The 24254-nt window shown below is 40.7% G+C and overlaps 1 protein-coding gene across 1 annotated transcript in view; it reads right to left on the bottom strand.

The window, feature by feature from the left end:
• Window positions 1-700: 700 nt before the first annotated feature.
• The window catches only part of SCUBE2 (signal peptide, CUB domain and EGF like domain containing 2), a 41127-nt gene continuing 17573 nt past the window's right edge, over window positions 701-24254 (bottom strand). The window contains exons 10-22 of the mRNA XM_075712428.1: window positions 23059-23175; window positions 20478-20600; window positions 19865-19981; window positions 19156-19242; window positions 18324-18428; window positions 16967-17122; window positions 16400-16603; window positions 7239-7406; window positions 4458-4619; window positions 3064-3261; window positions 2314-2466; window positions 1628-1707; window positions 701-853 (exon numbers count right to left, since the gene is read on the bottom strand). Coding sequence (XP_075568543.1) covers window positions 701-853; window positions 1628-1707; window positions 2314-2466; window positions 3064-3261; window positions 4458-4619; window positions 7239-7406; window positions 16400-16603; window positions 16967-17122; window positions 18324-18428; window positions 19156-19242; window positions 19865-19981; window positions 20478-20600; window positions 23059-23175 — 1823 coding nt within the window. The remainder of the gene's footprint in view (window positions 854-1627; window positions 1708-2313; window positions 2467-3063; window positions 3262-4457; window positions 4620-7238; window positions 7407-16399; window positions 16604-16966; window positions 17123-18323; window positions 18429-19155; window positions 19243-19864; window positions 19982-20477; window positions 20601-23058; window positions 23176-24254) is intronic.

The raw sequence follows: 24254 nt of genomic DNA, 5'->3' as shown, positions 1-24254 counted from the left end.
TCTATTTTCCACTACTGTCGTGTCCTGGTTTTATTCTGGTATCAGTCCATTTAAACCAATACGTCATTAGTACGAACACAGAGTGATCCAGACCCAGAGCACTCAAGCTAGTATTCAACCCTTTGCTTATTCCTCCATATGCCTCATACAACATACAGTTCAGAGAAAAACTACAGCTTGTGCGATTCTTGGACTAACTGGTTTGGACTAAAAGTATTTCAATCTTAGCTCTGGATTTCCTGCGTAGCAAAAGTTAAGAGAGACATCAAATCTTGTGCTCACTTTCAGCAAGACCAAACACGAACCCAGCTTTGTTGAGGTAACATGCATTAATGGCATCCCAAACCACACTACTTAGCCTGTCTGTCCTCATTAGCTTTTAGAGTTACTGATGAAGCAACAGGGCAGAGCCCTACAAACTTCTGCTTGGCACCATTCAGTTACAGAAATTATGGGCAGTCTCTAATTCAGAGACCCATGAAGTACCCTTGGTACCCAAAAGGTATTATATGGAAAGGAATCAAAATTCTGTTCACCAAAATATTTATATTAGCTGAGAAAGCCAAACTCTGCCAAGAACGGAGCTGGCAAGCTTCCCTGGAGTTTCTCTGCCAGGGTGTAAAACACAGAAAGCAGCCCCACCTACCACAACCCCTCTGTGCATGCCCAGGGCTGGTTAGCTTTTTAAGTACAGTGCCAACTATTTGTAAGGCCTCAAAAATCTGGAAACTTTAGAGCGCAGCAGCCGAATGAAGGATCTTGGGAACATCTCTCTTGACTCTTGGGCTGTGTACTTGAAGTAGTTCTGTGGATGCGCCAACACATCAAACAATGCTTTTATCAGTTTCTTGTCCTAGAAAAAGGAAAGCAGATTTTACAGTAATTCCACAGAGGAGTTAGGGTCAGTATTACCAAAGCTTCATGATGATTAACTCATAAAAGATTATGGGCATTTTACTTTTCAAGTACTAATGTTTGAGGTGCTCAGAAACTAGCGGAGCAAGGCTAACATTCAGGCCCCAGGGAAGTCACTGGAGTTTCACATTTATCATTAGCAGCACCAGGATTTCTCCACTCCTTTTACTTCCAAGAGCAGCAAATGATAAAAACAAAACAAAACAAAACACAAAACAAACACTGGATCCGATATCCAGCAAAAGAAAAGTTTACTTGGGATGACATCCACTCAACTTGTCCATGCAACTGTCTCCTAATCAAGGTCAGAGAAGTGAAATCCACAAAGAGATTCTTTTCATCCAGGGAGGAAAAGCCGTTGCTAATCTACAGGCTACAAGTAGCAGCACCAAGTGCTTCTCCAAGAGATTAATTCCCATGTCCCTCAGTTCGCTCCACTGATTCCTTCCAGCACAGCCTACGTGAGGCTTAAGGGGCTATCTGCACTACAGGTTTCCCTAGTAGGTCTCATCCACCTTTAACCCCCCTGGGCAAAAGGTCTCATATCCATTGCTCTGCACAATCAGGATGTGCTGATTCATCCCACGTCCCTGAAGTAGCATGTGTCTAATGCACCAAGGAACAGATCTGATCCAGAGCAGGAGGCAATCTCACTGGCACAAAACAGTGTCATTTTCAATCAAAACCAACATGTTTAGTGGAAGGAACATACCTTAAGTATTTCTTGATGATTTTCAGATGCATAAAGTCTACCATCCCGAACAATGTCTTCTATTAGTTCTTGGTAATCCTCTATGGGGAATGCACAAGAGAGTAATTTGCAGGTTCACTTCATTTATACATGCCATTTCATTTTCACATCACTTATGCTGAAGTGCAAAGCCTCAGCTCCAGTTTCAATCCTGGTGACTCTAACAAGGATAGCGTGAAACTCTTGCCTCTCAAGCTTCTTTCCAATATAGATATTTTGATATCTGGTACTAGATTACAGATGGTAGCAGCAACAGGATAAATCAGAGGCACTTGGACTCTGCCCAGTTCCTAACTGGGGGCACTCTGCTGCCACCTGAAGCAATCCAGAACTGAGAAGGCATAAAAATGCATAAAACCCAGATTCTGGCTCTGAGCTCTGCATTTTGCAGGTCGGAGCCCAGAATCCCAGCTCTTTTTTTAGGTCTGTGGAAGACTGGAAATACAGTGGCACTTAAGACTGCTGTGCAATGCAGAATTCCTTAAACTAGCTTTAAATGAAAACAGCTACTGGAAGTAGTCTGATAATGACAGTGCTGAGAGTGCTGGGTTACCCTGCTGCTCAGCAGGGTCAAGGAGCCCACAAGGAGTTCTGCACTGCTGCAGCTGCACTAGTCCACGTAGGCCCAGCTGCTCACATCCGCTTACCATCATACGTTACATAAGGAACTTGGAATCCTTTGGCACTGTTCCCTTCATTCGACTTGAACTGGATCCACAACTTCTTAGACCTAGAAGTGAAAGCTATAGGACGTTCGTAGGTTTGACAAGTTTCATACGTGGTCACTGAGTTGGAAGAAGCTTTCAAAGAAAACACACAACAGGCAGTTATCTGACAATGCTTCATACTAATGAACAATTAGAAAATAGGTTAAACTACCATGATAAGGAATGCTTGTTGGTGTTAAGAAAAGTCCTCAAAATGTGGCAGGCCATCAGTGGATGGCAGGCCATCAGTGGGTGACTTCTTGGTCAAGGAATATTTTCCCTTTTCCTAAAAAACAGTCTACTGTTTGAAGGCTGTGCCTATACTAGAAACTGAAGCTATTTATTCACATCAGGCACCTGTATGGACTAGCAAGCATCTCCTCTTTCCTAACCCAGGCTAGAATTGCTTAGCATAACTCATGACTAGTGAGCTTGAACCATCTACCCCTTCTTAACAATATTTCTCTCAGACTTCAATGACAAATCATAGCCTTGCACCCTTGTTTCACCTGAAACTATGGAGCAGCATTACCAAATAGGATTTCTCAATTTGTCATTTAAAGAAATTTCTACTCTTAAGTAGAGGCCAGCCAGGCTACATTTAGTTTATGTAAACAGCAATGCATGTAAGAAACCTGTGCTGCACACTTCGATAGATACCGTATGCCTCAGTAGATGTTTCAGACTTACAGCTTTTTCGCATTACTAGGTAGTCTCCACACTCATCTTCTATTGGTAGAAATATTTCTGGAACCACAATCAGAATACGGCGCTTTGGTGGTGGGTTAATATTCCAAGTGCACTCAGTGTTTGCAGGATAGTCCCCGGGATAGTTTGGTGATTCAATATATCCAGTGTAATCTCCCAGTTCACCTCCACACTGCCTATCTGAAAAAGGCAAGACAGTATGGAAGACTAGACAAAGTGAGGTCATCCCACAGCTCTCTATAGTCACTACAGAAACAGTACACACAAACTTTTCTGTTTGCATCTGATGCAGGTGCAGTTCTCTTTGCCAACTTCACTTCACATTGCTGCCTGCTTCTGCCTTTGTCTTTTAATCAATGTTGAGACATAAAAATACATACTAGTCCCTGTTAACACATCAGGTGCTGTCAACCAAGCCACAGCCAAGCAGCAAGGCAGCTGTAAGAAGACACAGAAATGGTAAAGCAATGATGGTCCACTTGCTTGTACCAGACAGAATATTTTTATAGAAGTATCAGCTGAAGTCTAACTGGAGTCTGAGGTGCTCTGCTCAGGCACCATGCCTGTAGCACCACAAAACAGGGAGTATAGCAGGCCCTTTCTCTGCACAGATCAGCATTGCTGGCAGTAAGAGAGGGTGAACCCCAGTACAGGATGCTTTGCCTGTGCTCCCCAACTCTGCGTGGCCACAAGGGTCTGGGCACTACAGCATCATAACAGTGACATGCAGGTGTGACATGCCCAGGGAACAGATTCTTCAAGTGAGAGACATGCAAGTTCCCAGACACATATATATGTATGTGTATATACGTCTGTGCGTATATAAGTGTCTCCAGAGGTTCTTCTAAGGAGTCGCCTCTCTGCCCTCTATTTTCCCTCTTTAATTTACCCTCAGCTTCCCACACTACAGCTACCATAATCTAGAACAGTGGTTCTCTTTGTAATTGCTTCTTTCGAAGGTTGTTATTAAGAAGAAATGGTTACTAGAGCTATTAAGTTTTGTGAGGCAACTTCCATTCCTTTTAATAGAAGGGAAAGAAATCAAGGTGCTGAGAACACAAACTCTGTCTGCTATATCACGGGAGAAAAGATTTTAATAAGCAAGACCCAGAGTGACCCAGCACCAACTGGCAAGACACAATCATCACTTACCTTAAAAAGAATGATGGAACCAGTCTGCAGAAATGGTCTCTCATGGACCTCAGTAAGCCATGTGGGATGAGATGCAGGCAGGCAGCAAAAGAGGAGCAACACCACTGCCTTCTCGCCAAGCTCCCTGGAGCAAAGCTAAATTTTGCCCTTAGGGCCACTCTGAATATTAATGGCCCAGTCTTTTTATTTGCAAGAGATCATCAAAACCATCCTGCTGTACTTACTTTTGCACTGTGTTATATTTGTTGACCCATCAAAATCAGTAGTGGTGTTCCCAGGGCATGAAATGCAGTAATTTTGTCCAAACTCGGGCTGGTATGTCCCAACTGTGCAGCGAATACACCGATGAGTTGTGGTATTATAAAAATGGCCAGGTGAACACTGAACTGGAGAGTAATTAAATATGCAGCATGGTTTAAAAAAAAGTGGCAGTAGCACATTAGAATGTGATTTTATACATTTTTACAGGAACTAGTATAATTTCAATAATTGAAATGCCATATTCATAAACTATGAGGCTAATAAAGCAGAGGTAATTGAACAGATTTTAGTTTATCAGGTCACTTTGTGCAAGTTCAAAAGTCCCAAACACAACACTATAGAGCAGTTCTGTGTGGAAGTAGTAATTAAAGATATGGAGGAATGAGTATAACCACCATGATTTTGTAAGCAGGACACCAAGTAGAACAGTGTGTTACCAAATGGTCTAGCCACTGACATTTGACTTGGAAGATGAACTTTATGTGGAAATACTAAACAAACCTTTCTTTCCTGCCAGCTTATGCCAAGCAGCATGTGCACTGCTGCTGCATCCTATTATACCCCTGTGATCAGCTCACCACAAGCAGAGGTGAAAGACTCTGGCCCTCTGCAAGAGGCACATTGCATCAATATTAGTGACTAAACTGGTATATTGCCGCCTTCTCTCATGATCATACACTGTCTTGCAACAACAGGCCATGACTCAGGTACAGCCACCTCCACCAGATCTGTTGCTACTTTATTCCATCACGTCATGCAAACCATCATGTTAGCTAAACACATAAGCTATAGCCCTCACAGGGCTTTCTGAGAGTACCTCCTGCATCACCAAAGCAAGACCCCATTCTGACATACAAACTCTTTCACAAACATAACGGATTTTATGGAAGTTTTAGAGATGAGATAGGCAGACGTAGGGGAAAAATCCTTTCTAGCAGACTTGCAACTTTTTTTTAGTTCCCTGCATGCAGACAGGAAGATTTTCTTCTCTCACTGCAATCTGAGAATACAGGACCCCAAACACCTTTGCTCACACCTCTAATATGCTTCTCTTCATTTGATTTTGCTTAGCTATGCTCCATCTGCATCTATCTCCATCATCATCTGTACTGAAACCTGACAAAGCAGTCAAAGGCATCTTTGCTCTTTACTCCACCACCACCTTGCTTCTTTTTCCTTGCCCTTTTTCTTTGTGGGACTAAAAAAAAAAAATTAAAATAAAATCTTTTCCTGTTCCTTTTACCTCACTATGATTGCACAAGTTTCCCTCTCCCAGCTCAACATCAAAATTATTTACTACCTTGCCTTTCAAATGTAGTTTTCTGTGCTGCACAGTCCCTTTTTTCTATTCCTTTTAAGCTCTGCTTACTCCCAAATAATTCTAGTCTTGTTGAGTTTTGTAAGCTAGCTCAGCCTGGAGTCCTTCCCTATATGCTCCACCCCGCAGTCCAAATGCTCCAGATACAAGTTCCAAATAGTTCTTGCATCTGTGATTCCATGTCTCATGTGGCCTCTTCCACATGCAAATCCTTGAGCTCTTCATTCCAGTTAATACAAAAAATTCCTTTAATCTCCACTCTGATTTTAAAACTGAACCTAATTTATAGACCTGTTTTTGTTTATGTTAGATAAAACTGAAGTCAGTTCCTCTTATCTTGATCCAAGGTTTTTAACATGTTTTTTTAGTGCTTTAACTTTGCAAAATTAAGTAAAAAACAACAGCATTTGTGGATTTGGTAATTCTTCACTGAAGAAATCTATCAGCTATCACATTATTACCAGTAATATTAATTCTTCAACCATACTGCAAAATTCTTCTATTATGTTTACTATTGAGAATTGCAACATATCTTAACTGACACTAGAGAGATCTCTTAATCCAAACCACTACCAAATGATTGCATCAGGACCTTATTTCTACCCATTAATTCTACTCTACGGCAGTAGATTTTCTATTAACACTTTTTCTTCAGGTGACTGATATAAGCAATGTTCTTTTACTCATGCTTTAAGACACTGAACAAACCATTACACTGATTAACATTTCATCGCTCTTCATGGACACATTTTTATCAGCATTTTCAAAGACAACTTCATAGTTGTCTTTCAGCTTTTTACATTTTAGATAACTAAGATGCTAACGAAATTCCTTCATTTTTAAAGATACGATCCCCACCTAATTTTCACTCCTGTGAGGAAAACCTTAGGAGCTGATTGCATGTCAGCTCTGCTGTGACCACTGTCTGAGGTACTGCAGGGTTAAGCTGAATGCTAGCTTTTTAGGTATATCCCAAGGCATCCAAGCCAGTTTCTCATTATGAACATGAGGAAACTATTTTCTCACTTATCCTCCAGGATTGCAATTCCTTCCTTCACATTTTCATGTTGCTGCTCTGCTCAAACCCAAAATGTCAATAAGACATACTGGTCTTGATTTTTTTCTTGAGACTTTCTTTTCCTCCCTGCTGTTCCTTTATATAACTCTTCACAGATCAACGACCTCACAGACCAACTTCCATGTATCTCCCAGCCTCTCCTCAAGTCTTGTGTAAAAATCAGTTATAAAAAGGACTGAGGCTTCACTGAGTTTCCTTGCAGCCAGGCCAGGCCAGCCAACTATGAGACCCCTGGAAGGAGAGATCCTTGAAAGGAGAATGACCCTTCTTTTGAACGCCCCACTTGTAGCAGCAGCAGTTACTCTTGCCTCAGAGCAATGCAGTTCATCAAATAAATCTTGACCTTACCTTTGGTCTCACAGTCCTGAAACAAGGATGCACTGCTATGTCTCGTTGTTAGACCTCCTCCGCAGGGAAAGCAGGATACTCTCCCAGCTTCAGGCTGGTATGTTCCAAGGGGACATGGCAGACAGGGTTTGAAGCCATCAGGAGAATATTCACCTGGTGAGCACTGATCTAGAAGAGGAAAAACACACCTGCTTCAACCTGTACATTATAGGTGAAGGTATGTGAGCGATCCTGCACAGGACCTGGAACCCCACGGTGAAACTGCTCTCCTCTTTCCTTGGGAAGTGGGAGCCAGGGTTGGAGAACTGAATGCTAGCAACAGACAGAACTTAACACATGCAATGTACCTGTAAAACTGAAAGAGACACTGGTAACCTCTGGCACTAGTGAACTATTCTGTGAGCTGGAATGGATTTCATGCTTTGTTGCAAGGCCACACTGGACACTGGGCCTGTCCAGTACTCTCTGTTAACCCTGTACAGCACAATTATGCAGTGATTATCTCCTCTTTCTAGCTAAAGAACTCTTGGACTCCTCCCAGATGAAATAATTTAGTACTGAACCTAAGATGCCAAAAATGTACTTCCAGATTTCTATAAGTATTTTAATCTTAATATTATTGAATATTCATACTTCATAGCCACTGGTGTTACTGAATTGTGTGAAAACCTCAAGTGCAACAAGTAATTGTGCAAATTTACTAAACTAAACATTATGTGTGCCTCAAAGACGTTTAAAGCAGAAATATTCTTGCCATTCCTCTGATACTGCATCTTGGATAATGATTATCTGTGCACTGGATTGCTGTGTTCTGTATGGTGCGTAGATAGCACTAACTCAATCTGATTTTACTTAAACACACACTTCAATATTATCTAACAAACCCAGCAATACTTATGGGTATGTTTGAAAAATTCTGGTTTTCAAACTTTTCACAAAAGAACTGGCTTCAGTGCCAGTATTTAATAATTACCCTGCTCTGGAAAGGCACAAAACACTGTTGCAGTTGTTCAGCTGTGCTGAAAAATTCTGTCCTTTTAAAGACCTGTTACGATAATAAACTGTTAGTTTTAGTTTATAGCTCCAATAAATCACTCGGTGAATAGCTGTTTTGTTAGAAAGTTAAATTGGCCTTGGCTTCATTTCAGGATATATGACTAACAACAAGCAGGGCATTAACTACCGGTCATGATCAATGATGAAGAGTTTTGTTTATGGCTGATACACTGAGTGGAACAGTGAGTGTTCCTCCTTAGCTTAAAAATAAAATACAGCAGGTTAAGCAATGCTCTGTAGCTTATCAATGAAAGCTAGTAAGGAAGTCTTAGCTCTTGGTTCTAACTTTTTCCACCACACATCACTTCTGCTCTCATAAGGACACACATTCATTTGCTCCCACACTTTTCAAGCCTTTCTTCATTTTATAAACATTCCTGCAGAACACTCATCTCTGTACTTTTTGTGCAACTCAACAAACATGAATGAATTAAGGCTTTCATTGCGGCACTCCTAGTAAGGTAAGGAAAGAGCACTATTTACAATTCTGTGACAAGGAAAGAAATCAAGGTTAGTAAAGCTGATTTTGAGAAGTGGCTACTGACTTCAAAAACCCAGAAGCAATGGAAGGACCAGTGCAAATCTCCTTCCCTCAAAAGAGTGGCCTCACTAAAGACTATCTGCTCTCTGCTATCTCCCCTTAACCTGTCTTTTTCCCTTCATTTTAAATCACACCAAGTTTGGGGTGGTTTGGGTTTTTTGCATTGGGGGTGTGTGTCTTTGTTTTGGTTTTGTTTTGAACAGAATGCTACCTTACATTGACACACATAAAACCATACAAATTCAGCCTTAAAACTGTACTTCAGGTTTCCTAAACTTGTTCAGAGTCCAGTATAACAGCAGGTCAGCTAACAGAGCTCAAAGGAAACCTGTTCCGGGCAGGTACCAAACCCACCACTTATGCGGAAATGTCACAACTGAGAACTTATCCCATCAGATCTCTCTTGACAACTTTATCATCTGCACCTTACTTGCCTTGAAACCGCATGTTGTAAAATTGTAGAGCTCCCTGTGGAACAAAACTGATTTAATTTAAGTTGTCCAGGATTATTTAGCAAAGTGCCTAATTCTTTGAACATTTGCATTAAGGAAGTAAACTTAAGAAGATGTCCTCAGACATCACTAAGATCCTCAACATGAGGCATGCTTAGATGCATTGTATGACTGAATTCTGAGAGCAAGAGAAAGATGGGGCAGAAGCATCAGATGGTCTGTTTCTGTGTCTTACCTCCACATTGAGATGCACTGTGAGCTCCAGCTAATTTTTGGTTTCCAGGATTCTGAGGACTGGGGCAAAACCCACAAGTTATTTGTCCTTCCTCATCCTGTTAAGTTTTATTAGGGCATAAAACACAACTTTCTCATTCCCCATCATAGTACATTCCTACACTTCAGCTAACTAGCAGCAAGAAAAAGTATCAGATCACTAACATTTTGTGTCTGTGGGTTCAAAGCCAAATTAGGTGGGCAGCAGCTAGACTACTAGATGAAGCACAAGGTGATACAAAGACTATGTTTACACAGGTGTTAGAGCTGATCAACTGTCAGGACTTCTGCAATCTGGCAGTTTCTGTGTACTGAAAGAAGGCTGACATTTTGTTTCAACTTTGCTCAGTGTCTGAGGTCCAGCAGGCTGCACTGGAGCTACACTCCAGCTACTTCAGGCCCCATTTCCCTCCTGTCTTCCACTTGCACTGACTGCCTGAGGGACGCACCATGGCAGGTCAGCAGGATGGTGGGCTATGCCTGTGACAGCACCCAACGAAGAAACACGGGGCTGAGACAGTGAAAGGCAGGAACTGTGCAAAATCAACCTGGGCCAAAACAAAACTTTTCCATTTGATCTGAACCAATCAATTCAAGTATTTAATTTTTATTTTCCTAAAAGGTGGCAACAAGAGAAAGAAAACTGTAAAAAAAAAAAAAAAAAAAAAAAAAAGTAGTCCAACTAACTACCACCACTGTGATAGGGTGTGCAAAACCAGCTGAAAAAAAGCTGTGTATGGTGTGGTGGTTACAGTCGTGAAATAGTTTGGAGAGAGAAAAGGATCAAGTGGGAGGACAGGACAGGCTGACCCAACATGGAGAGAAAGCCATGTAATAGCTACCCAGCTCTTTCAGTACGAACTACTGCTTAAAAATAAGAATATCTGTTTGGGCAACGGCATCTTGCTGGAGACAAATCAGGCTGGCAGAGGAGTCCAGCTGGATGAGCGACGGGTTTGTTCTGTGTGTCCGTGGGGTTTGGGTTCACAGGACACCACCACCCTAGCTAGCCACTCTCTGCTCAGAAATCACTTCACATCATTATCAGAGCCCCAGCACATGGAGTGGCAATCCAAGACAGAGCGGCCAAGAGGAATACTAGTTGCTTTTACAACAGAAGTCACTGGTTTGTGAAGGAGCATATGTGGTATGCATCCTGGGACTGGAGAGACTAGGCCTAGATGGATAGGCCTATGAGGCCAGATACACATATTGTATCTGATGCTACTACATGCAATAACGAGCCTTATTCTCAAGGGTGTTAAGCACCCATGCTCAATTTGAAATCAATGAAACCTGAAAAAAGCAAGCAACTCCAGATTAAGTTTATAAATTATGTAAAATACAGAGACTTGGAAAATTAAGTTTTTAATATTGTACTGCCTATAAAAATGCATAACCCTATCTTTCCCCGACTATGACTTCTGAGACACACAAACCACTTCAAGCCTTAACAGATCCTATGTGCATATGAGAAGAGAGGCTAATACACCCAGATACAGATTTAGCTATTTACAGTCTAATGAATAATCATTGTTCAATGCAAATATTAAAATTACTCCAAGTGATGCCCAAGCTTTAATGCCTCAAGCTCTTAAATATATCAGTTTCTTCACATGACTATATCAAACCAAGCTTTTCAAAGTGGTACAAGTGTCCAGACAATTTAATCCACAAACAGATTCCCTGTAAACAGCTCCTAGTTCCTCCCTATCTTCCACCTTTGGAGCACAGAGCAGGAGTAATGAGGAAAGCCTGTTCAGAAGCTCACAGTACTCACCAGGGCCCAATTTAGCATAACAAACAGACTTAGTGTTAGGTTCAATTATAGTAACATGAATTATAGGGACATTATGTAAACACAGAAATCATCCCATAGAAATCCATAGGACTGTGCATGAAATTAGGATGACAAATGAACCCTCTTTAAAAAAAACAAACCCAACAAAAAGCCACCACCACCCCCCAAAAATGCCGCTAAGAGTTCAAATGTTTCCTGTCATTTGTTTAAATGAAACCAAAATGTTTATGAGCTTCATTCCACAAAACTAGAAAGTGCACGGTTCCACCTGATACATGGGAAATACCCAGTCAAACAAGATCTGAAGATTTACAAATAATGACATTAAATCAGAATTCCACTGTCTGGCTTTGCTCTTTTTTCAGAAACCTGATTGTTTTTCTCCAAATGAACAAAAGAACCAATTGCCTCTAGGAGACTTCATTTCTGCAGCCACTGTCTTTGTTTGTCTTCAATACCCATTAAAAACCTGGTCCTGAGTCTCATGCAGCTGCTTAAAAAAAAAAAAAAAAAAGAAAAAAAAAGAAATATGTGAAAGCTTTTCTGATGTAAAAAAAGAAGAAAAGGGGCGGGGGGGGTGGGGGAAGAGAGGGGCCCACAGGGAACCAGGATTAACAGTTACAAAGACGTTTAAGGCTCTTCCCCTCTTTTCAACATGTTAGCCTTTGAGCATTTGCTCCTATAGACAAATGCTGTAGTATCTCAGTGGCTGAGAAGGTGAACCTCATAAAGGAGGTCATGATCCACCAATTCACCATTTTCTTAAGAATGATGCCTTGACTTTATAAGGAAAATCACCAACAACTGATGCAAATTGATTCTGAAGCGGCATCCTTTAAGTTATTGTGTTTTAGTGGTTCACACATTTAGGTCACATGAGATGGTTACGCATCCTAAGGATTTATGTCTTAAATCTATGATTGTCAGAGCAAGCAGGTTAGCAGAAAAATAGCACCCTTTCTCCTATTTGATAATTCAATTCTTCTTGTCAGATTTTTATAAAACTGTAAAAAAGAAAAGCAACATACAGTTCTCTGTCGTGTAACACAACGATTAATTGTAACAACTGCAAAGGCAGGCAGCACTTTGCTTTTCTCTTTCAATCTCTCTCTCATACTTCTATAATGCCAGTATCATACCACATCTAAACTTTGAGATGTGGTTCATCATTTTGTATGAAATGTTAGTATTTTATTTGCACCCTGTAAACTAAGGGGACAAAACTGCTGAATGCTGAGCAATGAAATGCATCAACACATCCCACACAAGATAAAGCGGCTCAGCATTTACATCAGAGCAGTGCCTATACCAGTGCTGCTCATGCTTGCTGTTCTGTGAAGTGACAGCTCTTTGGATGAATCCACTTGTGACTACCGTGCAGCAAGGGTATGCTCACATGTCCTTTTACGCAGCAATTTCAGGGAACGGTACTTTTCATTGCCTCCTTCCATTTCATAAAGTATTCATGTATCCAACACAAAAAATACCAAATGGAACAGGCAAGGTGTACTTTCAGCTCCATTGGATGTGATCAATGTATGACAGTTTTAAGCAATGGAAAAGCAGCTAATTCACTTGTTGTTTCTCCCTCAGTGGTAAGTGCCTGAGGGCAAAAGGGTCCCGATAGATATCAACTTCTCTTTCAGTATGGAGGTTTCTGGTAAATCAGTTTCTGATAAGGAATTGCTAGTATTTAAACAGTTGGTCTTTGGCTGTTAAATCTGTCTAAAGTGCAGCTCATACTGGAGAATGAATACTTGTAGCCAGGTTAGTGAATGAAACTGCATTCTCCCCAAGACAAATCTTCTCCTCTCGAAGAAGTGTGTAGCATTTCCAGCATCCTCCAATGGTTCATCCAGTCTTGAAGTACTGTCATTCAAATATGCATGGTGTTTACCATAAGTTTTACTTCAGTGTGGGAAGACCACACTCCTGCTATGAGAATCCAGTTCTCTGGGAAGGCTGATGAAGGTTTCATTTTGCTATATGCATTTCCTGTGATATATATTAGTAGAGATCTACTGCTGGTTGCTCCTTGGAAGCTATTCACAGGACTTGATGGAATTCATCAATGTGAGCCAATGCTAAATGTGCTTACTCATTGATACAGATCTTGCACATAACAAGGTAGACAAATGCAACACTTAAACCTCTAAAGCATCAGAAAATCCCAAACAGAGCTGTATTTTAAACAGCAAACTTGAAATAAAATACACTACCCCTCAGAATCAGCATCAAATTCCCCTCTTACCATCAACAGCTATTTAACGAGCAGCAGACGTTACACAGGCAACCATTCAGCATATTAAGAATGACAAAATACCTTGGAAATCACATCTAATCTGTTCCTGGTGCCTTTCTGGAGCTTTTATTCTGTGCTGTGCCCCACTGCGGACAGTAGGAGTTAAGACAGGAAAATCAGGAAAAGTACTAGCTCACCAAAAGCGTGAAACCAAATGAAGTTTAGCTTACAGCTGCAACTGCAGGCCAGTTACCCAAGACAAAAGCTGTCAGAGCAGGAGCTGGACTTTCCCTCTTACACTGCTCAGATACAACTAATGTTTCAGACAGTGCTGTGCCAGAAGTCTACCACAGGAAGAGGACCAGTACAAGACTCTCTGAATCAATAAAACTGTATCTAACCTAGCCATACTCCAAGTATTTTGTTTTAAAAAATGTATTTGAAAACAATGAACTGAAACCTGCACTTCACTCACTATCTGCACCACAGAAGACTTGTAAGTCCCTAGGCTTACTTTGTTCCCTCACTGCTTCCTGCTCCTCTGGTCAGACTAAGCAAAATCCCTTTGCCAAAGTTCTCCGCTTGTCCAGAGACCACATCCACTACCTGCACTGAAGCCATCTGCTGACCTGGTATCTCTTGCTATGGAGTCACTTTCTCCCCAGAATCATTGGCATGTCTAGATAAGCAAGGCCCCAATCCTGTCCAGAAGTTCTCAGCAGCTCTGCAAAACAATCAGATCAAAACAAAAACCCCTAACTCTCCCACGCACATGCCTGAGCTAGCATCTTCCTCTTCTTCCACACTGTTCCCACTCCATTCTCTTCTCCCCAGTCTATTTCTTAGCTCCTTCTGACTGGCAGTGAAAGCAGCAGCAGCTGCCGCCCAGTGCTGCCTTTACCATACGCACTGGGACAATCAGCTTTTTCTAAGGAAATGAGGCGTACATAACAACACTGCCTCTGGGTGTACTTTCATGGCCCCTCAGCAACTACTGAACTTTCTGTCCAACTTCCAGCAATCTGACAAAGGGTGCAGAACGGTTTCAAAGATACTAAGATTCTGTACGTTTAATGTAGCTAAGTGGGGAACATGCAAGTGGAGGAGAGAGAACTTAGCGTCCATGCAAGCAAAAGGCTTTGGTGCAAGTTCTATCTCCTGTTTGATCACAGCAAATCTACACAAGGGTATGGTCTGCATACTTCGCTGAAGAAAGGAAGCTTCGTTTAGTGATTGCACCTTTTTAGGCACGAGCAAATCAAACCGTAAGGTATGAGACCCACAATGAATCACATCTTACTGGTTCCACTGCTCATAGCAGTACCTGTTAAGTTGTCCAAAGCAAACTGTGGGCACCAATTCAGCAACAGAAGAGGCTTCACTTTTACAAGTTGTTCTTCAGAACATTTGTCTTCATAGGCTCAGTGTCTCTGTTTTAACCATGGACAGGCTATTTGTGCTCACCATACCCAAGAGTTTTCCAGGCCTTCTCCAAAGGCCCCCCTTCTCTCTGAACTAGCACAGAAATGCCACGTAAGCTTCTCATTTGTAATGAGAAATCAAACTGGTTCTGCAGCTACCTAAAGAAAATTTTGTTTCTTTGTTGTTCCAATTCCTAATTGTAACTCACATTGCCTTCTCTACCTGCAGTATTTTTAGCTTACTCATTACTATTTTTTCCAGATGAAATCACAAATGGCTTGAAAGCCATACTGTGCTCTGTACAATGGACCGAGACAGAGTTTTTCAAAGCCTTCTTCCAGCATCCAACACAGCAGCTTGAAAACATCCATGAAAACTCATCTTGGTGAGCTTTCCAAAGTTTTTCAGACTTATTACAATGTTACCAAAACAAAAAAACAAAACAAAACAAAAAAAACTTACAGCTTTTTCCAACAGAATTCCTGAATAATTCCCTAGTCTGCTTGCTTGCACAGATGTTTAAACAACACCAATTAATTTTTCTATTCTATGAATCCAAATTTTCCCAGAGTTAGTAAAAACTAGATTGGAAAATCTATTCTGAGGCCAAATGGGTTGCTGCTGGATGATGTACTAATTCAGTCTGACAAAACATTTTAAAGGCTTGCTGATTCACAAAACCACCTACATGCTGCCCACCCTATGCAGCCTGAATTAGCTGTCATGGTTGTTAGGCCCCTGTTAAGACAACATCTGACCCCTCTCCTTAACTTTTATGCTTTGGAAGTATTTATTATGAGCTGCATTATGATGGTGCTCTCCAGTGCCATGATAATTAAGATTTTTCTCAGTACTGGCCTATAAAACCCCTATCCTCCATGAATTTATAACTCTGTTATGAAGATTCTCTGGGACTTAGAGCTTAACCAGCAAAGAGAATGTGACTGTATCAAATTCTGCTCAGCCTTTTCTTTGGAACAAGGGAGAGATGAAATGTTCGCAAGTTCAGAAACACAGTGTTACACTGGATATTAAATGTAGTCTTAAAAATAACACTGGTGATGTAAAGGCCATTGGTGCCTGATGTTACTCCCATGTTTTCTACCTTTGAGCTTACTGTGGGCTGTGCACCAGCTATAACAAAGTGCAATGCACTGAGCAATTCTACTCTGTAACACAGCAACTGCCAACAATAAACACACAGAGGGGCACATCTCAGTAGCACAAACAGTAACCCCTACTTGTTCCCATGCAGCCCCCCTCTCTCCTGGACACATCCCACGATCCCCCCCTTGCCTACCAGACCAAGCAAAACAGACTGAGCAAAACAGTAAAACACACGTGATGGGTTGTTCCTAATGTACATTTACTTACCACATCTGTTACCCACATGCATCTGTCCTGCACCACAAGACTGCTGTGGCTCTGATAACTTGAGAGACTTTCTGGCCACTTCATGATCCAAGCCAGAGACGCGAATGCGGAACTGGTCCCTGCTGACTGTCTTCCGTAAGGTTCGAATGGTTTTACGGAACCTCTTTTCAGTCTTTTTCCGAGCACAGCGCACATCACATGTGTCTGAAAAGCATCAAGGGTGAAAGCTGCTATAAGTGACCATGCACAAAAATACACCCAATTCAAAAGACCAACCAATGCAAAACACTGAGAAAGCAACTTCTGTAAACAAGTCTGAAATCCTTAAGAACAAGACCACCAGGCTGGAAGAAAATTATCAGACCACAAGACTTTAATCTATGGGCAGCTCTTTGATCTTTGAAACTATTCCCATCCTTCACTCATTCTGAAGCAGTAAAATTCATTTTCAAAACAGGAGATACTTTTTATTATCATTTTGCATACAGATAGAAGTGAAAAATACAGAAATTAAGGAGCAAACAGCAAGAAGCTTCAAACCGCACCTTGGATTATTTTCCAACCAACCTGTCACCTCCTTTCGGCTTGTTTCAAGCTCAAAGTCCGCAGTGATAAAAATTTCTCTAGTCGCTGTCAGTCTACTGAGGGCTCCATGAACTTTCTTGCCAGAGCTGCATGTTAGGTTTACATAGCGGAAGCTCTCCATTACTGAATTATGTCTCTCTGTATGAACAAAATTAAAGGAAGCAAAAGCTTGTCCAGCTATGTTATTGAACATTCACTAGTGCTCAGTGCATATGCTGTCATGAAGAGTTGAAGGGGAGCTAATTATCAACTCCATATGCCAGTAATCACACAGTTTGGCCAGTTTCTCAACTGGTACACTCTCACATAGAATCATGACTCCGGTGCACCTGCAGATGCACTGTCAGGCTGAGACTCTGGCACTGCAGCGAGTTTGAGGCATGATTCACTGCTAGGATGAAAACTTGGCTGCAGTGTTCAGTCTGCTTCCCCTGGATTTTGCTAGCAGGTTCTCATGAACTGCCTTTGCACTATGCAAAGCATTTTAAAACCATGACACTGCCTGCACCAGGCAAGCTACTCAAGGGAAAAAATTTTGCACTCATACAAAGCATGTGAAAAACATCGTAGTTTATAATGGTGTTTAAATTAAGTAGTGGCTGCATACACAGGACATTTGGAGACCATTTTCAAGGTTTCACTGAGGAAATAAGATTTAGTTAAAGAAAACACCCAGAATAAACTTTGGTTCTGGAGTATTATAACTCTTCACTGAGCATCTAGTGTAGTTCCTCACTGTTACTCTTCTAAGAACAAACAAACTGACATGCTGATTCCCCCAGCTCCTTTGTACTCCTCATTTTCTGCTGACTTTGTAAATTACCAGGCTATACTTTCTGCCTTGGAACAGATGGAAGAGCTGACCTCACTTTGTCCATCTGGGGCTGCTGAAGTATAAAAGGAAGTCAAGAGAAAAGAGGAATAACCCTTTGGCAATAGAGTCAGCATAAAAGGCCAGAAGATTCTTCACTGAGGCATCACACAGTAAGGAGCAGGTGAGAAAGGAAAGAACAGAAAGAAGGGACAGAGAGAAAAAGGAAAGGAAGAAATCAAAAGAATGAATAGAATGGTTGATTTTACTGAGAATTTATTGGCAGTAGTACAAACAAAAAAGGACTTTTCTAGCAATACTGTAAGGTTGTCACAGGGAAGTCCTGTGATCTGAAACGACTATTGCAAGAATCATGGCTGGGAAGGAGTGCAATTCCTGAATGAGGTCAGTGAACAGCAGAAAGTTTGCAGTCCTCTGTGCTTTGCTTATGTCCTTCATATCTGGAAAGCACTTAATAACCCCTGAGCTATGGCTCTAACCTGCTTACCTGCATTTTTATATTCATACCTGGTATCATCTGTTCCAGACCTTCTTGAAACATCTCAGTCTTTTTCAAACTACATTTTCCTTCATTTAATTTAAAGGTTACACTTATCTTGATGGCTGAAGTATCTTCAGGAAGAAACAATGACATGTTATTTTAAAAAACAAATAGAAAATGTAGATAACCCTGATGTCACATCATAATGATGACATCAAAAAATATGCTGATATAAAGTGAAAAAGCGGTCATCACAGAAAAACTAAAGAGATACCAGCTTTCTCCTGCTGTGAAGCTGGTTCACAACTGGAATTGGAACAAAGTGTGACAGATTTTATTTAAAAAAAAAAAAAAAAAAAAGAGAAGAATGAGATCAAGTCCAGATCTGCTATTGGGTAAATCAAATAAAGGTTAGCTGAAATCAAAGGAGATACTCCAAAACAGTTCAGAAAGTAGTTTATGTCTATATAAAATAGGACCTCTTATCTGCTTAGCTTTAAATACTTTCTAAACTTTACTGTCCAACAGCTCAACCTAAATATATTGTATGTTGCCAACACTGTCCAGTTTGGATGTCCAAGAAGAGGCATGACAACTCCTGGCCTAGCTGTTTATTTCACTATTGATCATCTTCTCTTTATTTATTTTTAAGTCTTAGTTTGAGTGATGCTGATGAAGCAATACAAGGGGAATTTCCTGCTGTAATCATGATCTGCAATCATGAGGAAGAGGAAGAAAAAAAAATGGAGGGAGTATAATGGAGAGGGAAAATAGAAAGTCAACAGAAACACCCTTATTTCACAGTTATCTGTTAAAACAAATCAGTCAAATCATGCAACAGTAAATCTAGTGATTTACCCAGCCAGCTGGATGCATTTGTATTTTGCTGCTTTTTCTTAAGCTGAGATGACCTGCCACAGGTGAGGGTATAGGCATCTTGTGTTCCTAACAGACAGACCACACAGACAGACAGTAAAGACACAGGCACTGTGCACAGACTGAAGATTCCTGTAGTATAAAAGACATTTTTAATTTGTTGATGGGCATTGTCATCTTCACCTTTTTCAACAATGTTGTTCATAAAATACTCCACTTCAGAGCTCATCTCTTCCTAAGCAATTTAAAGGGTTCAGGAAGAAAAGCAGCATCTGTCCCATAAGCACTGGCTGAGTCTCCATGCTGTGTCCTGTGGGGTGGAGGGGCTGTGCAGGAAAAAACTCAGACCCCACGCAGGGCTGGAATGCCTTTGCCCCATTCAGCAGCAGCTCTCAGGGCCAATTAAGGAATGGCCCAGGGAGCACAGAGAATTCTGCCCTGTCCTCCCCAGCTTCAGAAAGACAGTTGTCATGAGAAGGGAATGAATCTGAGGGTAGAGTGGTTATAAAAGACAAGGAAAGGGGGGGTTTCTTGGGACACTGGCAGGGATATAGCCCTTTATTATCTATAGTGAAAAAGGAAAGGTCCCTGTTTATTGTCTACTTCTTGGCGCTTCCATCAGAGTTAGGAGGTTTGCTACTTTTACAGTCTCTGCAGAATCATATGACTGTTTTTGTTGGTTTTGACTTACCAGAAAATACCTGGACATCCGAAGAGCAGCTTAAGAAGCATCTATCGCTCCCACCACTCTTACTGCAGCGCAGCAATACCTTGGGTGACCTATTATCAGGCAAGGGACCCTTTGTCTCTAAATAGGATAAAACAAATATTCACAGAAGTAAAATGTCTACATACACCCTACTAATAAATTGGCATGCAGCTGCTTTTGTAGCTGGTACCTGAGAGCACCCATGCAACTAATATGCTGTTTAGACAGAAAATCAAAGCAAAATAAAATCACTGGAACATCACACCACATAAGTAATTTCCTTTCAGGTAAAACTATAATCAGCAAACCTTCTCATGCAGAGAAACAAAAGGAAATAGAAGAATGAGCTAGATAAAAGCACAGGAAAGAAAGCATCAAAATCCCTCAAAGTATCTCCTGTTTTGGGGGGAGATTGTTTGCTTGTTTTTACCAGTTTCAACATCAGTACTACCATGCCTGACTAAAAAATAAAGTGGAATACCAGGAATGATGACTCATACCACTTAACTGGACAGATCAAGATTTTCAGATTTTACTATAACCACATGGCCATCAGACACATCAGGAGTAGAACCGTATTTACTAGGCATCTTACCAACACAATCCTTTTTATTCCAGTGTAATTTGTAGTTAGAGTGACACAGGCATTCATAGTCTCCCAGTGTGTTCACACACAGCTGTTGGCAACCACCATTGTTGATGCTACATTCATTAATATCTACAGAGGAAAGGTAAAAATACTTTTTAAAAGTTACTCTTGCCAAAGTTCTGTACTCTAACTCCACTAGCTAAACATGTACACAAATACTGCTTAGTAGGGTTTGGAAAAGAGTTCAGGAATGCTATCTGGACAGCCACCTTGAAATAGTCTTGTTTTCATGGAAATCCTTTGATAAATGTAAAAATTGATCAAATGCTGTTGGAGGGGAGACGTTAGGTATGTCCTTAAACAACATAATTAAAAAAAAAATCCAGCCTCAGCAATATGAAAACAAATTAACTCAAAGAAAAGGAGACCAAATCAAATCTGCATTGTACTGTGTCTGATTAATTAATATTTCTAATTCGGAATAAAGACAGACAACGTGGACAGGATTCATACTGATCAATCCTCCAAAGCGCTCAGATAGATACAACTGCTGTGGAACACTATTTGACTCCATGTGGGCAAATAACACCGTTGTATCACCATTGTCCCTTCTGGCCAATTATCCAATTTCAGGGCCTTGCCCCACCCAATAAATGCCAATAGGAGGTGAAACTACTGACAGCACAACATATTGCCTTTGGCACAAACTTGCATGCTGATGCAGAATATACCATTCACCAGTGCTGTATCCTAGGGGTCAATACTGGGGCCAATACTGTTTATCCTCTTCATTAAACCTGGATGATGGAACAAGATTTCACCCTCAGCAAGTTCGCAGATGATACCAAACTGGGAGGAGCAGCTGATACACCAGACGGTTGTGTCGCTATTCAAAGGGACCTTGACTGGCTGGAGAAATGGGCCGACAGGAATCTCATGAATTTCAATAAAGGGAAATGCAAAGTTCTATGTCTCTGCTTCTCAGATCCACCCTGATGACTGCTTCACTTGTCTCCAGTAGCTTTATGGCAATTATACATAAACCTAGAAAACTGCCATCAAGAAATCTCTTGTGAGTCCCAGAAAGTTTGTGCAACTGAGGGTACCCACTTCTATATATGCTTTTCTCAATAGAAATAATAAGTTCTTGTCACTGCTCTCACCAACCATTTGTTGCCCCCCTCTAGATAGGTAACAATTTGGTAGAAGACACTGTGAAACAGATTACAAAACTGAGCTGATTTTCAGGGAAAAACATGCTACTAACAGAACTGAGACAGCAGGGGTAGAAATGAGCAGCAGAGGAATAATGGAGAAAGAAGGGAACACCTTAAATTGGTACTGCTCCCCAAGATACCACAGAATAGGCCCCAAATCTTTGGTTTTCATTGACCTTTTGTTAGGATGCTGCACACAATCGCAACCTATTATCTCCAGCAGTTACTGAGTTCTTCCATATAGGCCAGAAGGTGTACCCCTACCAGCTTTGACACAGCCTGTGACTGCCAGTAAATGAAGGACTTACTATGGTACAAGGATTAACATCTTCTGCACAGGAGTATGATATGAAGAGGCCAATTAGCAGCCAACAGCAAAATTACAGTTCCTTTCCCTCACTGGTGGCCAAAAGAAATGGAATTAATGCAGAGGAATTAATGACAACAGACTTCTTTTAGCAAGTAGAACACATGAACAGTGTTACTCCCCATCCAGGCAGGTTTCCCTGTTCATCAGGATAAAACACAGTGATGTTGTAGCCCTGTAATCTTCTTTGCAGACTTTCTAGAGGCAGAGGTTAGAACAGATCAGGCACACAGAGATCTCTGAATTGTTATCTCCAGGTTCAAGTGTGCTCATTCTGCCTCAGAAATAAATAGGTCTTACTCAGAATTAAGTAGGCAGATGGAGTCACAGTAAGGTCTTGCCTAGAGCTTATATAAAACAGGTTTAATTCCATTTAGTGTCCAGTTATTCATGTGGAAACATGAATATTAATTCTGGGAATTTGTCACAGAAGTATTCACACTTGACAAATATTGAGGTTCTGTGAACATCTTTCTCTCTTTCCTTGAGCTTTTCTTGTAGGAAAGACGTAAAAGATTTAAGAGTATTAATCTTGGCCAATGTAAATCGGTGGTACTACATCAGCTAAATTCCAATCTACATGACATGAGGATCTGACATATGCAGAAGGGCAACCTGCAAAACCATAATTTTCTAAATCATCCAGAGCTTCCTGTTCTTTAAGTCCTATTCCATTGACTTTTCATTGAAGCCAATGAGACTTCTGCATGTGAAAAATCTATCAAATTATGGCTTCCATATCCAGGTGCAAAATGCAATAGTTTGTTCTAATAGTCACAGGTGTTTTCTGGATGCAGGGTGGGAAGAGAAAAATCATTTGAGCAAAGACAGAAATGAGCAGGATTAGTTTTATTTTTGCTGTGTCTCCTTATCATGGCAAAGAGTCCAATTTACTCTATACACCTACTGCATAGACATAGGCTTGTGTCTTCCACAGACACTAATTAGAGCTGTGGCAACAGCACTCTATTAGCATGGCCTGTAGTGTCTTTTTATAACTCACCTCCACAATGTGTGAAGCCGTAGAGAGCATATCCTTTGTTACAAGTACACTCAAAGGTGCCTGGATGATTGATGCACGTGTGGTCGCACGTCCGTTCAAAGGAGCATTCATCAATGTCTGCAAGTTTTAAAGGGATACATCAGTATCTTTCAGCCTGACAAGGGAGCACTGATGAGCTAACAAAGTTGGACACAGAGATGTGCAGATTTATGCAAACTAAGCAAATTCTTTTAAAGCAAATAATGTACCATAATGAAATGACAACTTTTAAAAGAACAATTAGTTTGCCAAACAAGCTTTTTCTTGGCAAACACAAAACCTGCTGCTACATTTTTAACAGCTATGTTTAAAATAAATTATTTCTCTACTATGGGAGAAAAAAAAAAGCTGACAGAACTTATTTCATTACAAAAAGTCTACATAAGGTTTGCAGAAATAGATTTACAAAAGGAAGTATTGCCTTTGTTTTTTCCCCATAAATGAAAGCAAAGGCCACATTTTTAACTCTATATGAATATGCAGTGCCTGATTTAAGTCTGCTGAAAATCACCGTGTTCTCCAAGATACACCTGAAGACAGATGACTGGAGTAATTTGGTGAATTTTTCCATGGATCCATTATACTCTATATTTAGACTTCAGTGTCTGTCTCTAAAAGCTGCCGAGATATCTGTTTTCTCCAGCGAAAGTTTTCCTTGGCATTACAATCACTTTGCACACATCTTCTTTGTAAAGCATAGTTCGTATAACAGTCTAATCATGATCTCAGTGAATTGAATGGTAAAATGGCCCTGAATGTTTATTATACCATCAAAAGCACCTAAAACTTCTGTGCTAGTACATTATGCATACCGTGTAATAATGTTGCAAGATACAAAAAAGTTCACATCAACATCACTGATACATTACATCATTTCTTAGGCTTTGGCGCGCTTCAAGATACCACTTTTGAAACAATCGAGGGAAAGTAACAGAAGTGACAAGGACAAAAGGGAGATGCAAGTCTTTAAAATACATTCATAAACAGATTCCTTATTAAAAAAAAAAACCCACAAACTATCTTGAAAATCTTATGTTTTTATAGTAAGTTTGTTCCGTATAAATAGTTGTCCTCCTTTGTCTGATTTAAAAAGGATAAGAGTGCACCAAAAACCCAGATAAAAATTATTTTCTGTTGGTCAGTTCAGCTTTCTAAAA

This window comes from Pelecanus crispus, chromosome 6 (assembly GCF_030463565.1).
Source record: "Pelecanus crispus isolate bPelCri1 chromosome 6, bPelCri1.pri, whole genome shotgun sequence".
NCBI lineage: Eukaryota > Metazoa > Chordata > Aves > Pelecaniformes > Pelecanidae > Pelecanus > Pelecanus crispus.
Note: the sequence above shows the minus strand (reverse complement) of the source record. Positions and strands in the feature narration are given on the sequence as shown.